Genomic DNA, 13209 nt, shown 5'->3' with positions numbered 1-13209 from the left:
GGAGGGCACCGTGACTCTGGGCCGCGCCGGCGGCGCCCTGCGCCTGGCCGTCGAGTACAGTCGGGCCAGCGGGCGCCTCCGCATCCGGCTGCTGCGCCCCGAGGGCCAGGCCGGAGGAGACGCCGAGCCCCGCGCCGTCGGCTGCCGAGTCAGCTTCGTCCTGCAGCCGCCGGGCAAGACGCGCCAGCAGCGCAGCGCTGTGGTTCGGCGGAGCCGCAAGGCCGTGTTCGACCAGGACTTCTGGTTCGACGGGCTCTCGGAAGACGAGGTGCGCCGCCTGGCCGTGCGCGTCAAGGCGGAGAACAAGGGCCGCGGCCTGGAGCGGGGCCGCCTGCTGGGCCAGGGCGAGCTGCTGCTGGGCTCCCTCCTGCTGCTCTGAGGGCGCACAGCCCTGCCCCCGCGGCGCTTTCTGCCCGCTGTAGATTCTCAGACATTGACAGGCGCTTTGTACAAAGTAAACGTGGATTTATTCTTCTAATGAGGCGTTTGTTTCAGTCCAATATTGGTAGAAATGATATAGGATTAATTATCACACGGAAAGATGAGATATTTTGTGTAGATAGTTTCACAATTCTTTTCAGCAAATGGTATGGTGTTCTGCAGTAGGGTTTCCCATTGTGAGTAGTCAGTTGCATTTCATCTGTTCCCCAGAGTCAGGTTGGGGGTAATGAATTACATGAAGTGGTAAAACTAGAGAATGTCTTGGCTATTTGCTTGCGCCAATCTCATTTTGAAGTTTGTTCATTCCACAACATCCATTGAGACCATCTTAGAGTATTTATTACCTTTGAAGCATTGTCTAAAATCCTGAATAAGAAAATGAGGCCAAGACAGGTAAAGTGACTTTTCCATGGTCAATAGTGAATTATTAGTAAGAATTCCAAGGTGATACTCTGGGCTACATCTTGTAGGAAAAGCATTGGAGGAATTTAAACCATTTTAGTATTCTAAGCTTAAATAATTATAATAGTTTTACAAGTATTGTAATGCTTAATGCCACCCTTAAGAAGCTAGTATCACGATCTCATTTTACAGATGAGGATACTGAAGCACAGAATAAAGAGCAGAGTCAAGATTTGCACCTAGGCAATCAGTGCTGTACTCATTGCTCTCTAAATACCACAGTGTCTTAAGGGCTCATCTCACTAGTGTGAGAATGTAGTTTATATCTGAAATTGTGGACTCTAAGGTTAGGGTCACCTCACATTCCTCACCATCTAGTGGAAAAGCAAATTGGTTGAAATGAGTAATTTATTATTTCATGCAAAAGACTTCAGGCATTGAGATGACCTGGGTCTAAGGCTCCGATGATGAGGAAGCTAACTGGCCTCCACAGGAAAAGGAATGCCAGCTTTATTGGCACCAGGTGAGCTAATGTGCAAGGAATCAAAGATGTACCTGTAACATTGCTATAGCTCTGAGTTCTGATAATAATAATTCGTTAATTATGTTTTAAGGATGATTTTCCTTCAAACATCACATTCACTGCCAGCCAGGTATATTTCTTCCTTTCTTACACACATAGGAGGAAAATGTGTCCTAAATGAGGAATGAAAATATTTAAATATGTGGTGTGGTGTTAAATATGAGTACATTGTCAGTCTCGAATCAGAAATGGTTTCTGCTTTCACTAAACTGTTCACAGTTTTATCTGTTGGTGCTCATAAAAAATGCTATTTAGAAATGAGCTTCAGTTTTACAACTCAGGCATACACTGAAAATGGGTTATTGTGGTGGGTATTTACAATGACAATCATTGAACAAATATGAAGAATAACTGTGAATTCATTGACTCAGAATCAACCACATGCATAAGCTAGAAGTGGTTGACCAAATGAATGATGACAACAGTAGCTCAGACCTATCATGTGCTCTTCTATCTACTCTGTCACATTCTTTTTGGCTTTCAAGCCAACAATTAGTTTTTAAAATGATTAACCTTCATGATTTTAGAATTTTGGTAGAGTAATACTTAGTTCACATATGTCATACTTTAAAAGGAAAATAAATGGAGAGTGAAAACAACTTGGCTATCTACAAGATTATTGTAGGGTTTCAGTTACCTTTTTTTTTTCCAAATAAAAACAGACCATTCTGATGGCTTGTAAAATCTTATTTCAGAAAACATTACAATTTCTATTGTCATTAGATTATATACAAGTAATAGTTTGGGGGCAGAAGTATCATTTTATTAAGAAGTAAATCAATGCATTTCAGGGACCTAAATTTTCCATGGCATAATGGCGGCTAGTTCCAAACAGATTTCCACTAATGTCAAGCTATGTTTGGTCAAATAATGAAAGAGCCTAATCAACATGCTTTTAAAAGGACTGAAATAAAGTCATAAATCACAAAACCATGGAATTTTGAAGTCGAAAAAACATTAAGAATCATTTTGTGCAAATCCGTGTATCATAGAAAAAGACTATAGAGGCAAATTGAAGATTGCCTCAAATCATGATTAGTTAAAGAGCTGAGACTAGAACCAATTCTGTTGTCATTTTGCTCTTCAACCTTGGACCAACTACTTCCAAAGGAAAGCCATTTGCACATAAGTTATTTTACATCACTGAATTAATTTGGACGTTTTGCATTTAAGAAATCTTATTTGCAAAATCTTTTTCGTAGTAGTCTTTCTGCGGCAAATTTAAATTTAGTTTGCACTTTGCTACCTTCTAGTGGCTTCCTCATGTGTTTTGTAAGCGGATCTTGGACCATTTCAACTAAATAAAGATCAATCTAATGCCAGAACCCAATGACCTTGAAGATGTGTGCTAATATCAGATTATAGTGAAGATTCATATCGCAAAATAGCTAAATACAGCTACCTGAGTATAGAAGGTGCCAAAAATATTTCGATTAAAAAAAGAGAAGAAAATTTTTTCCCAGTAATAATGAAGCTGGGAGTGTGTGGCAACAGAGTGTTGATTGTAGAAAACTGCTTTAAGAGTTGTCATGTTTCTCATCAGATTTTAGGTGTGCATATCTTTTCCACAAACGAAATGGCACAATCTTGCCTCTTTGTAATTTAAATGTATGAACATATTCAAAGAAAAACCCTATACAACAGACTGGCAATGTACCAGTTTAAAAAACATTGGTTAAGTATAAATTTAAGAAACAAATTAATAGCTTTGTCACTTGGTTTTACAAAGATAGTACATTCTGCACCTAAAATACTATCTTTAGTATGGCTCAAACGTGCCTAGAAGATTATTTCTTTAGAATCTAATTTTCTTTTACAAACACTTCAGCAATTCACAAACATTTTCCCTATATCCATTCCCAAGACTCAGGCCAAAATACTAATTTTGGCAGATGTTTAAAAGAGCAAAAAGGGCACCAATAATATTAAAGCAATAACATATGATATATAGTATAATATATGATATATGGTATAATATGTGGTAAAAGTACTAACTTTCATCTATAAGATGAATAAGGTCTGAGACTCTATAACATAGTGATATAGTTGATAATACTATATCATACAATTGGTATTTGCTAAAAATAGAACTGAAATGTTCAAAGAAGAAGGAGAAGGAGGAGAAGAAATCTGAGGTGATGGAGTGTTAATTAGAACGGAGGAAGCAATAAAAATACATAAGTGGATAAAAAGGCATTCTCAATGTTCATTTATTTTTATTTATTTAATTTTACTTTTTATTTTTTATTTTTTTAGGCAAAGCAACCCTTGGTTGACCTCACAGATTGCAAGGACCTTGTCAGCTTACGATTCCTTATTTTTTATTTATTTTTTTACACCTACAGCACCTGGTCTTCCTAGGTGGTCTCTCATCCTAGTACTAACCAGGCCTGACCCTGCTTAGCTTCCGAGATCAGATGGGATCAGGCTTGTTTAGGGTGGCATGGCCATAGACACAAGGTTCATTTAGAACATATATCATGGGGCAAATGCTGTTCAAGATTACAAACGTATAGCTGTAAATAAAGACGTAAAAGCTCCTTGCTCTTATGGAATTAAGTTTTCAAAGGTTGGGGAGGAGATAGACAATAAACAAATAATTTCAGTAGTGTTTAGATTCGGCCTTGTTAGGAAGCAAATAGCAACATGATTTTTTTTTTTTTCATCTTATGGTTTTCACAGCAAATTTTCATCCTTTATGCCCTTAAAACTTTGTAACGAGTATTTGGGCTACTTACTCTTATTGTACTGAGGGTAAATGCTATAGGTAGGCTCCTTCAACACCCAGTCCAACCTTTTATTGATTTCTCTTCTGTGCTGTACAGGTTAGAGGACAAACACTTGCCTTCTCAGACCCTTTTGCAGCTAAGACTAGCTATGTGATTCAGCTATGGCCAATGAAACATAAGATGAAGTCAGCTGATGGTGCCGCTGTCCCTTCCTCTCTCTTTCTTCTGGAATATACAAGTTGCTTGAGGAATGGCAGCTATCACCAAGGAAAGCAAAAGGATCTTGGTTCATCACTGATTCTCTAAGCCAGCTCCAAACAGCCTATATCCCAAATTTGGTCCATGAGACAAATACAATCCTTACTCATTTCAACCATTGTTGAGTTTTCAAATATGTATGAACACAATCCTAACTGATATAATACTCATGTTACAGAGGACACTTTGATTCAGAAGAGTTAAATAAGTTGCCTAAAATCATGCAGCAAGTAAATCATAAATTTAATTGCAGACCTCTCAGACCTCCATGCTCATTGCTTTTGTCACATCTCACTGTAAGCTATTTTTAAAAAACTTTCCTTGAGGTATAATTGATATACAATACATGGCACTTATTTAAAGCATAATTTCATGAGTTTTGACATACATATGCACCCATGAAACCATCACCCCAATCAAGACAATAAACACATTCGTTGTTCCTAATAGTTTCTTCATGCCCCTTTGTAACCCTTCTCTCCTGCCACCCAATCACCTCCTCTCTCTGGTCTCCATATAGCTTTTCTTCTGCTTTCTGTCACTATAGATTAGTTCGTGCCTTATAGTATTTTACATAAATGATGAAAGTATATATTCTTTTGGGTGGAGTCTGGCTTCTTTAACTCAGCATTATTATTCTGAGATGTATCCATGTTGTTGCCTATATCGATAGTTTGTTCTTTTATATTGCAGAATGGATGGCTATTGAATGGATAAATCACAATTCTTTTATCCATTCACCTGTTTGTAACTGTTTTCTATCCCTTGCATTTGTTATTTGATTCTTTTTCCCCTTTCCCTTCTTTTTCTGCCTTGTATGGTTTTAATTGAGCATTTTATATGCTTCTATGCTTCTATTTTTTCTTCTTAGCATATCAATTATACTTCTTTTAAAAATTTCTTTAGTGGTTGCTCTAGTGTTTGCAGTATACATTTACAATGTATCTAACTGCTTTCAGATAACACTATACTATTTCACAGATAGTTCAGGTACTTTATGAAAGAGTATTCCCAATTTATTCCTCTCATCTCATCGCATTGTTTTCATTCATTTCAATTATCCACATACTATAATTATCCATTATATTATTACTATTGTTACTTTGAATAGTTATCTACTGAATCAATGAAGAGTAAGAAAAGTAAAATATCTCATTTCGCCTTCCTTTATTCCTTCTCTGACATTCTCCCTTTCTTTATGTAAATTCATGTTTCTGAGCTATATTATTTTTCTTCTGCTTGAAAAATTTCATTTAAAATGTCTTGCAGGGCATATTTGCTAGCGATATATTCTCTTTTTTCATTTGAGAAAGTATTTATTTCTCCTTCACTTTTAAAAATAATTTTACTGGATCTAGAATTCTACTTTAATTGTTTTTTTTTTCTTTCAGTGCTTTAAATATTTCACTTCACTTTCTTCCTGCTTTCATTGTTTCTAATAAGAAGTTTAATATAATTCTTATTCTTTTTGCTCTGTAGGAAATGTGTTTCTCCTCTGGCTTCTTTCAAGATTTTCTCTTATTTATTTATTTTTTGGGTTTTCAGTTTGAATGTGATATGCCTAGGTATAGTTTTGTTGTTGTTGTTGTTGTTTTTAGTATTTATTTTGCTTGGTGTTCTCTAAGTTTCTTGGATCTGTTCTTAGGTATCCACTATTCATTTAGGAAAATTCTCAGCATTTTTACATCAAATATTTCATTTGTTTCATTCTCTCTCTCTTTTCCTCCGGATATCCCAATTAGTCGTAAGTTATCTCTTTTGAAATTATCTCACAGTACTTGGGTATGCTGTTCTGGGGTTTTTCTTCATTATTTTTTCTCTTTGCATTTCAGTTTGGGAAGTTTCTATGGACATATCATAAAGCTCATTGATTCTTCTGTGGCTGTTCCCAGTCTACTGATGAACCATTAGAAGCTTCCTTCTTTTACAGGGTTTTAATTCGAGCATTTCCTTTTAATTTTTTTCTATCTTTCTGCTTACATTACTCACATGTTCTTGCATGTTGTCTACATTTTCCATTGGAGCCCTTAACAAATTAATCGGTTATTATAAATTTCCTGTCCAATCATTCCAAAATGGGTGTCATATCTGAGTCTGCTTCTGAATGTTTGTTTTATCTCTTTTGACAGCTTTTTCTCGCCTTTTAGCACGCCTTGTAATTTTTTTTAAAAAGCTTAATTTTATGTATTGGATAATAGTAACTGATTTAAATATACCTTCAGTGTAAGAGTTTATTTTATCTGGTAGAGTTACGCTATGTTTACTGTTTGTAGCTGTAGGTCTCTGAGGCTTCAATTTCCTTCAGTGTCCTTATTTTTGCATAATCTGTAGTCTTTGAGTTCCCTAAGAATACTTCTTAAATAGAATATCTGCCTTGCAGCTCTTCCAGCTGTTATCCACAGGTATTATATTGGAGGCTTGCTGGTGTGCTGGAAATAATGGGGAGGGGAAGCATTCTATAAACCAGTCTTTTCATGAGCCTTTGTCCATGGGCTGTGACCTTCACAAACATTTTTTGCTTTCAGTTTTTTGTTTGTTTGATTTTACTTTTTCCTCCCTAGGTGAGATGGGAAGGGTAGAAGGGTTGGAGTTGTGTAATTACCCTTATCCTCAAGGTAATGAGACTTTGGTAAAGTCTTTTTTCCCTGTAGAGTAGGCTTTTGTTATGGAGAATGCACTGGGAGTGTTGCAAAATACAGCTAAGATTTTTGCTTAGCTCTTCGCCATAAGAACCTGTGACGTTCTGGAGGCAAAACTCATGAAAATATGTCACCCACAGCCATTCCACCAACCAAAGCTATTGATTCCAGGAGTATGTCACCCTCATATTAGTCTACACTCAGGTCCAGCAATTTGTCAAAATTACTATTTAAGTATTCCTATCAGTTTATGGTGCTGACAGCTTCTATACCAGACAGGCTGATATTGGATGTGATTCTTTGCATTTTCCTGTCTGTCTCTCCAGATTTCAGGGTGGTAGTTTGTTCTGCTACCTCAAATCTCTCATGAAAAAGTTATTAAGTCATTAATTTTCAGTTTATTTAGCTTTTTTCTTATTGTAAGAATAACTTTCAAACTCTTTACATATTGGGGCTCATTCCAAGCTAAAGAAGAGAAGCTGACCCCATCATGAAGCTAGACTTCCAGAATCAGTACCCATTCACCTATTATTGTGTATTTAGGTTGTTTCCAATTTTTTACTATTATGAATAAAGCTGCTATGAATTATGAATAAAGCTGCTATGAATATTCATGTATAAGACTTCATGCGGTCATATACTTTCATTCCTCTTGAGTAAATGTCTAGAGTAGAATGGCTAGGTCATTATGTGATAGGTGTACATTTAACTTTTCAAGAAACTAGCAAACTCTTTTCTGGAGTGATTGTACCATTTTCTTTCCCACCAAGAGCATATGAGAATTCTGTTTGCTCCATATTTTTGCCAACACTTGCACATAGAAGGACCTTTCAAAGGAAACATATTCAAAGTTTCTAACTTTTGTTACCTATGTGTTATTACTCCCATGTACTTTGATTCTCAAGAATTTTGACCACCATTTTACTTTATTAATTAAAAGTAGCAATAATGATCAGGCAAAGGCCACATTTACGACAGCATTTTAAAGCAATGTAATCATTATTTTCTTGGTATAACATGTCCATAAAATTATCTTGGTCATTAAGAAATCCTATATCAGAGTTTAAAAATATTCAATGTTTATTATAGCTTTACAGTTCAATAAGAGTCATTGAGTTTCTTTCCCCAAGGCATTAATTTAGTCATTTAAAACCAATATAGATAAAAGAGATCTTTCATGGAGCAGAATCAAATTTTGTGAGTCTTTTAAATAGAAATAAAATAATAGAAATAACAATTATGTCATCAGAGAAAAGTCTGAATAGACTTGAGGCTTATAGATACTCTTCCTTTTCTTCTAGGTAGGTTAATAGGTATTGTCTTTGTTAAGGAGTCAACAATCTCTCTATATCACCCCAGCAGCCTGCATCCAGTGGAGCAGAAATATGAGCTCTTTAGTGACATCTTTAGAACACTGCTACAGAGCCAGTTTCTAATAGTCATTAGTCAAAAAGCCACTTCATCTACAAATCTGGTATTGGATGATGGGCCCTGGGTATTCTGTAACAACTCTGTAAGTGTTAGTTGTTGATAGTAAACTCATTTTTAAAGACAAGTTTATATTTAAACTTAGAGGAATGTGGGTTCCAAATCTCAGCTGTCTTTTCTATCTGTGTCTCTTGGTGACATCAAATAGCCTTTCTGAATGTCATTTCTTCAGTCATTTCTTCATTAGTAGAGAGGAAGAATCCCACATGAGACAGAACCACACAATAAATATTAATTCTATTTTGAGCTTCTTCATCATCGACAATGTTACTAAACTTTTCCCTAAGCTTCTAACATGTTCAGTAGGCGCTCCTCCTGTAGCTAGGATCCTACATCTAAGAGATTTAGAAGAGAAGCTATACTTGTATGAATCATCTGAGAAACATTACAAAGTACCAAAGTAAGTTACAAACGATGGTGCTATAGACAAGGATTCTTATAAGAGGGAATTGGGAAATGAGAAAGGTTCTAAAATTTATTTAATACCATTCTCCCAACACTATATTAGAGTCGCATTAAGTGTTAGATCTCTTTGTGACACAGCTGTGTGAGGAAAGATTTTATGAGTAAATCCTGATACTCAGAGAGGACATATGATCACACAGCTGGTAAAAAGAAAAACAGAGGTTTAGAACTGTGTGCAGATGACCACAAAACCTCTGCTAGACCTTGGGTACCCAAGAGATGGGCTGGATTTCTCTAAAGAGAAAAGAGAGAAGGGTAGCCTATGAAAAGGAACTAAGTTTTAGATCCAAGATAAGTGAAATATGTCCTGGAAACACTGCTTCTTTGGGCTCTAACAGCCCCTGGGGTTACCTTTGGTGATCATGTTGCCACCTGCTGAGGACTCTAACTTGCTGACTTCTTAGCCCATAAAACTAAAATATATATATCATTATGCTTTGCAACAATTAGAAGACAGCAGCTCATCCTGTGTCAACAGTCCTGATTTATTCACTTATAATATCATATTGCAGTTGGATAACATTATCTTCCCATCTTTTAAAGACATTTTATTGTGTGGTTAACTATGTATTCAGCAGCATGTTGGAAGTATGAGCTTTTCTGAAAAGTAGATCAAAGTTTTATGCTCAAGAAAAAAATGACTACTTTTGAGTCAAGACAGAAATACTACTTTTTATTTTATGTAACTCATTTCTCTAAGCTTGAGACTAAGACCTGAGAGTTCTTTACCGAGGCCTTGCCATTTGACAAATATTTACCATTCTTAAACAGTTTTAAACACTTTCAAACATCAACTTAAATAAAGAAGAAAGTCCATGAAAGATAATAGAATTTAAAACTACAAGTCAACTTACAAAGAAGTTGCTCAGTATGCTCATTTTATAGATGAAAAAAGTGAGATCAGAGAATGAAAGAGTTTGCTAGGATCATATTGCCAGTTAGTGATATTTCCTGACTCCCAAACTAGAGCTCCTTCTGCTTTTGTATGCCATTATACTGACTACACTGGGGAACTATTAATTTTTTGTATTATTAAAGAACATCTTGAAAAGTGATCACCACCAAAACAAAACCATTCTTCTGCCACTCTGATCTAAATTATTTTTTGTCTTTGTGCACAATGTACTTTCCAATCTTTGCTCATACGTATACCTGTATTTACACAGTTCCAAGAACAGTATATATACACAGACCAATTTTTTTCTATTTTTTATTTATAATTATAATTTAAGAGTTGTTCATGTTCCTATTAGCTTTTGGTATCATAGCCCTTGAATTATATATATAATAATTAATATATCTACTTCTCAAATTTTGAGACTGTTTCATTCTTCCAATTTATCTTTTTCTCCTTTTGATTTTTTTTCTCAGAATAAATTCTAAGTGATAAGACTTCAGGATCAAAGACTATGAACATTATTATGACTCCTAACACACATTGGTAAGTTGCTTTTCCTGGTTGGTTATAATTTCTTTTAAAAGTAAAATGGAGAAAGGCAGGAGTGTAGGGGGAGGGAGAAAAAATTTCTAAATTTAATGGATTGTGTTTAAAGAATTGAACCTGTTTGTAGAAGGCACAGTATTCCCAGAGATAATATAGCAAGTAAAAAGGAATGAGGCCGGCTTGGTTGCTATGGTAAGTAAAACTATTATTGTTATATATTAATGGGTATTAGGGACTCTTTCTGAAAGGATTTGCTGATCTAAGTTATTTCTGAGCAAGAACCTCCCCCACTCTTCCATATCAGGATCTAGTTTATACAATAGCTACCAAAGAGCAAAAATGCTATTTGCATTGGGTTTAAATAGTAGATAGATAGATAGATAGATAGATAGATAGATAGATAGATAGATAGATAGATACTGCTTTTGATTACTATTTTGGTTAAGTACCCACTTAAGTGCCTAGAGCAAGAATCAGAGTTACAGCAGGTCTAGTTTCCAAAAAAGCTATTGGTCAAACTTTGCCTCAGATCCCCTACAAAACCTTTATGCAGACATTCCTTGTGCTGTAAATTCATGAAACAAGGTCACTTTGCTTGGTCTTTATCTGAGGCCAATGGTTGCTGAGCTGTAGATCATATGGCCCGTGGCACAGTTGGGGCACCGAGACATTGGTGACAAACACACACTGTTGGCTTGACCATAGTGGCCTCTCTCTTTTTTTTTAATGATGAGTTTTTCTATATCAGATTCTCACTCTCCACTTGAAAGAGCTTTTGCTTCTTTTATAAAGCTATATTCTTAAGACTCTTACATTTTCCTCAGTAAAGGAAAAACATTTTGACTTAGAGTAACCATGGCTGTTGTGGTGAACTTTTGACGAAAATTCAAATAGTCAATATTTCCTTCTTTAATTGGTATGCCCAGGCCTCAAAACAAAAGCCTAACGTCTAAATTTCTCAAAGTTTTGGTAACTCTCTGAAACCTACATTTGCATTTCCCTCTCTTTGTATTTAACTTTACCTGATCTCCTTAATGAGCTAAACTTCTTCAGGATTTTCTCAGGAAAAGAATAATCTCATCCTAAAACTACTAGGCCAGAAACAGATTTATAGAAGGCAAATCAAAACCCTTGTCTAGAGCAAAATCAAGGGCTATAATTAAGAAGTTTTCTAAACTCCAAAACACAGGCAAAAGAATGCTATAGATACTTATTGTTAGATACTTATTGTCCTGGACTGCAGAGCTGTACAGACTAATTCAATTAATTTTAGCCCCTTAGGTGGAAAAATACACTTAAAATCATCAGCGTGAAAAAGAAAAGATATAAATAGCCCAGCTATGTAAAATTTTCGGTAAATAGAACATATACTAGATAAGGTAGTTTAAGAAGTTTAGATTAGATTAGATTAAAAATTGTAAAGTAACAATGTAATGTTATGTGTTTGTAACTCTAATTAAAAATAAAATAAAAAATTTTAAAAATTGGTAACCTATTAAAGATGGAAATAGAGTGCACATAATTTTAAATAGTATTCTGGGATAAACAATAGTGAAGTAAAAGGGAACTTCATCCTCTCTTTTTGTAAACAGGCTTAAACATGAATGATTAAAAATTGTAAAGTAACAATGTAATGTTATGTGTTTGTAACTCTAATTAAAAATAAAATAAAAAATTTTAAAAATTGGTAACCTATTAAAGATGGAAATAGAGTGCACATAATTTTAAATAGTATTCTGGGATAAACAATAGTGAAGTAAAAGGGAACTTCATCCTCTCTTTTTGTAAACAGGCTTAAACATGAATTAAGGGATTTAATCAGAAAAAAATAAAGTTAAATTGCCAATTTAAAAAATACCTAATATGTGGATAGACATTTCAATAGCCTTATTGAGCAAACAAGAGAGAAACCGATATAATTTACAGATCTCTAGATAAAACAATCAAAAGGGCCTCTCTTCTGTAATATCTGAGCCTATAGATAACAATACCTAGAAGGAGGGTCACCATTATAATGCTCTGTGACCAGCATCATGATATAGTTCTTTTGCGTCAAACTGTTCATTCCAAAACACCAAAATCTCACTGAAATAAGAATTAGCTACTCCTTCGTGAAGTTTTTTACTTTTTCTTTTTTATTTAAAGTTGGAAACAGGATAAAGTTCACGCTGTGGGTGGATGATTGGCCAACCGCTTTCCCTTTAAGATGCTATAGTGGAGAAAAGAAGGGGAGGGGGAAACTTCTGGAGAGGAAAATCTAGAACAGATGGTGATGTTTACCACTTCATTCACCTTTGCATATGTGAGAAATGCTTGCGAAATTTCTAGGAACTGGGCGTTGCCAGAAAGAAAAAAAGAAAGAAAAGCTAATTATCAGTAATAACAGCATCAATAAACCTAATCACACCTGGAGTGGTTGAGCTAGAAATAGAAAACCCAGTTTATCACATACTTGCAAAGTTGTCACTTGTGGTAATCAGAGCTTTTCTAAAGGGAGAGGGACTTTTCAGAGCACAGCTCCTGTTACTATTTCCTAGCAGTGAAACTCTTGATTAGACTAATTAAGAAATGCCGTTTCTCTAAAAACAGTTGTCAAGATTTAAAGCAGGAGTAGGGAGGGCATGTAGGTAGGAATGATGTGTGTGAAACAGACTGAGGAAGGCTGAGACTGTAAATCAGGAGAGATGGATTGTCTGCTAGTTCTGTTCTAACTGGACACGTGGCTCCTCTGGGCCCAGGCTCCCCCATCTGTGTAAGAGA

General features: G+C 35.5%; 1 protein-coding gene and 1 pseudogene across 1 annotated transcript in view; one reads left to right on the top strand and one right to left on the bottom strand.

The window, feature by feature from the left end:
* The window catches only part of C2CD4A (C2 calcium dependent domain containing 4A), a 4271-nt gene extending 3813 nt beyond the window's left edge, over window positions 1-458 (top strand). Inside the window, exon 3 of the mRNA XM_025038745.1 lies at window positions 5-458. Coding sequence (XP_024894513.1) covers window positions 5-379 — 375 coding nt within the window. The 3' untranslated portion in view covers window positions 380-458. The remainder of the gene's footprint in view (window positions 1-4) is intronic.
* Window positions 459-3762: 3304 nt separating this feature from the next.
* Window positions 3763-3881, bottom strand: LOC112469675 (annotated as a pseudogene).
* Window positions 3882-13209: the final 9328 nt, after the last annotated feature.

The sequence above is a fragment of the Pteropus alecto genome, unplaced genomic scaffold (genome assembly GCF_000325575.1).
Source record: "Pteropus alecto unplaced genomic scaffold, ASM32557v1 scaffold86, whole genome shotgun sequence".
Classification (NCBI taxonomy): domain Eukaryota; kingdom Metazoa; phylum Chordata; class Mammalia; order Chiroptera; family Pteropodidae; genus Pteropus; species Pteropus alecto.
This window is presented reverse-complemented; position numbering and strand designations above follow the sequence as displayed.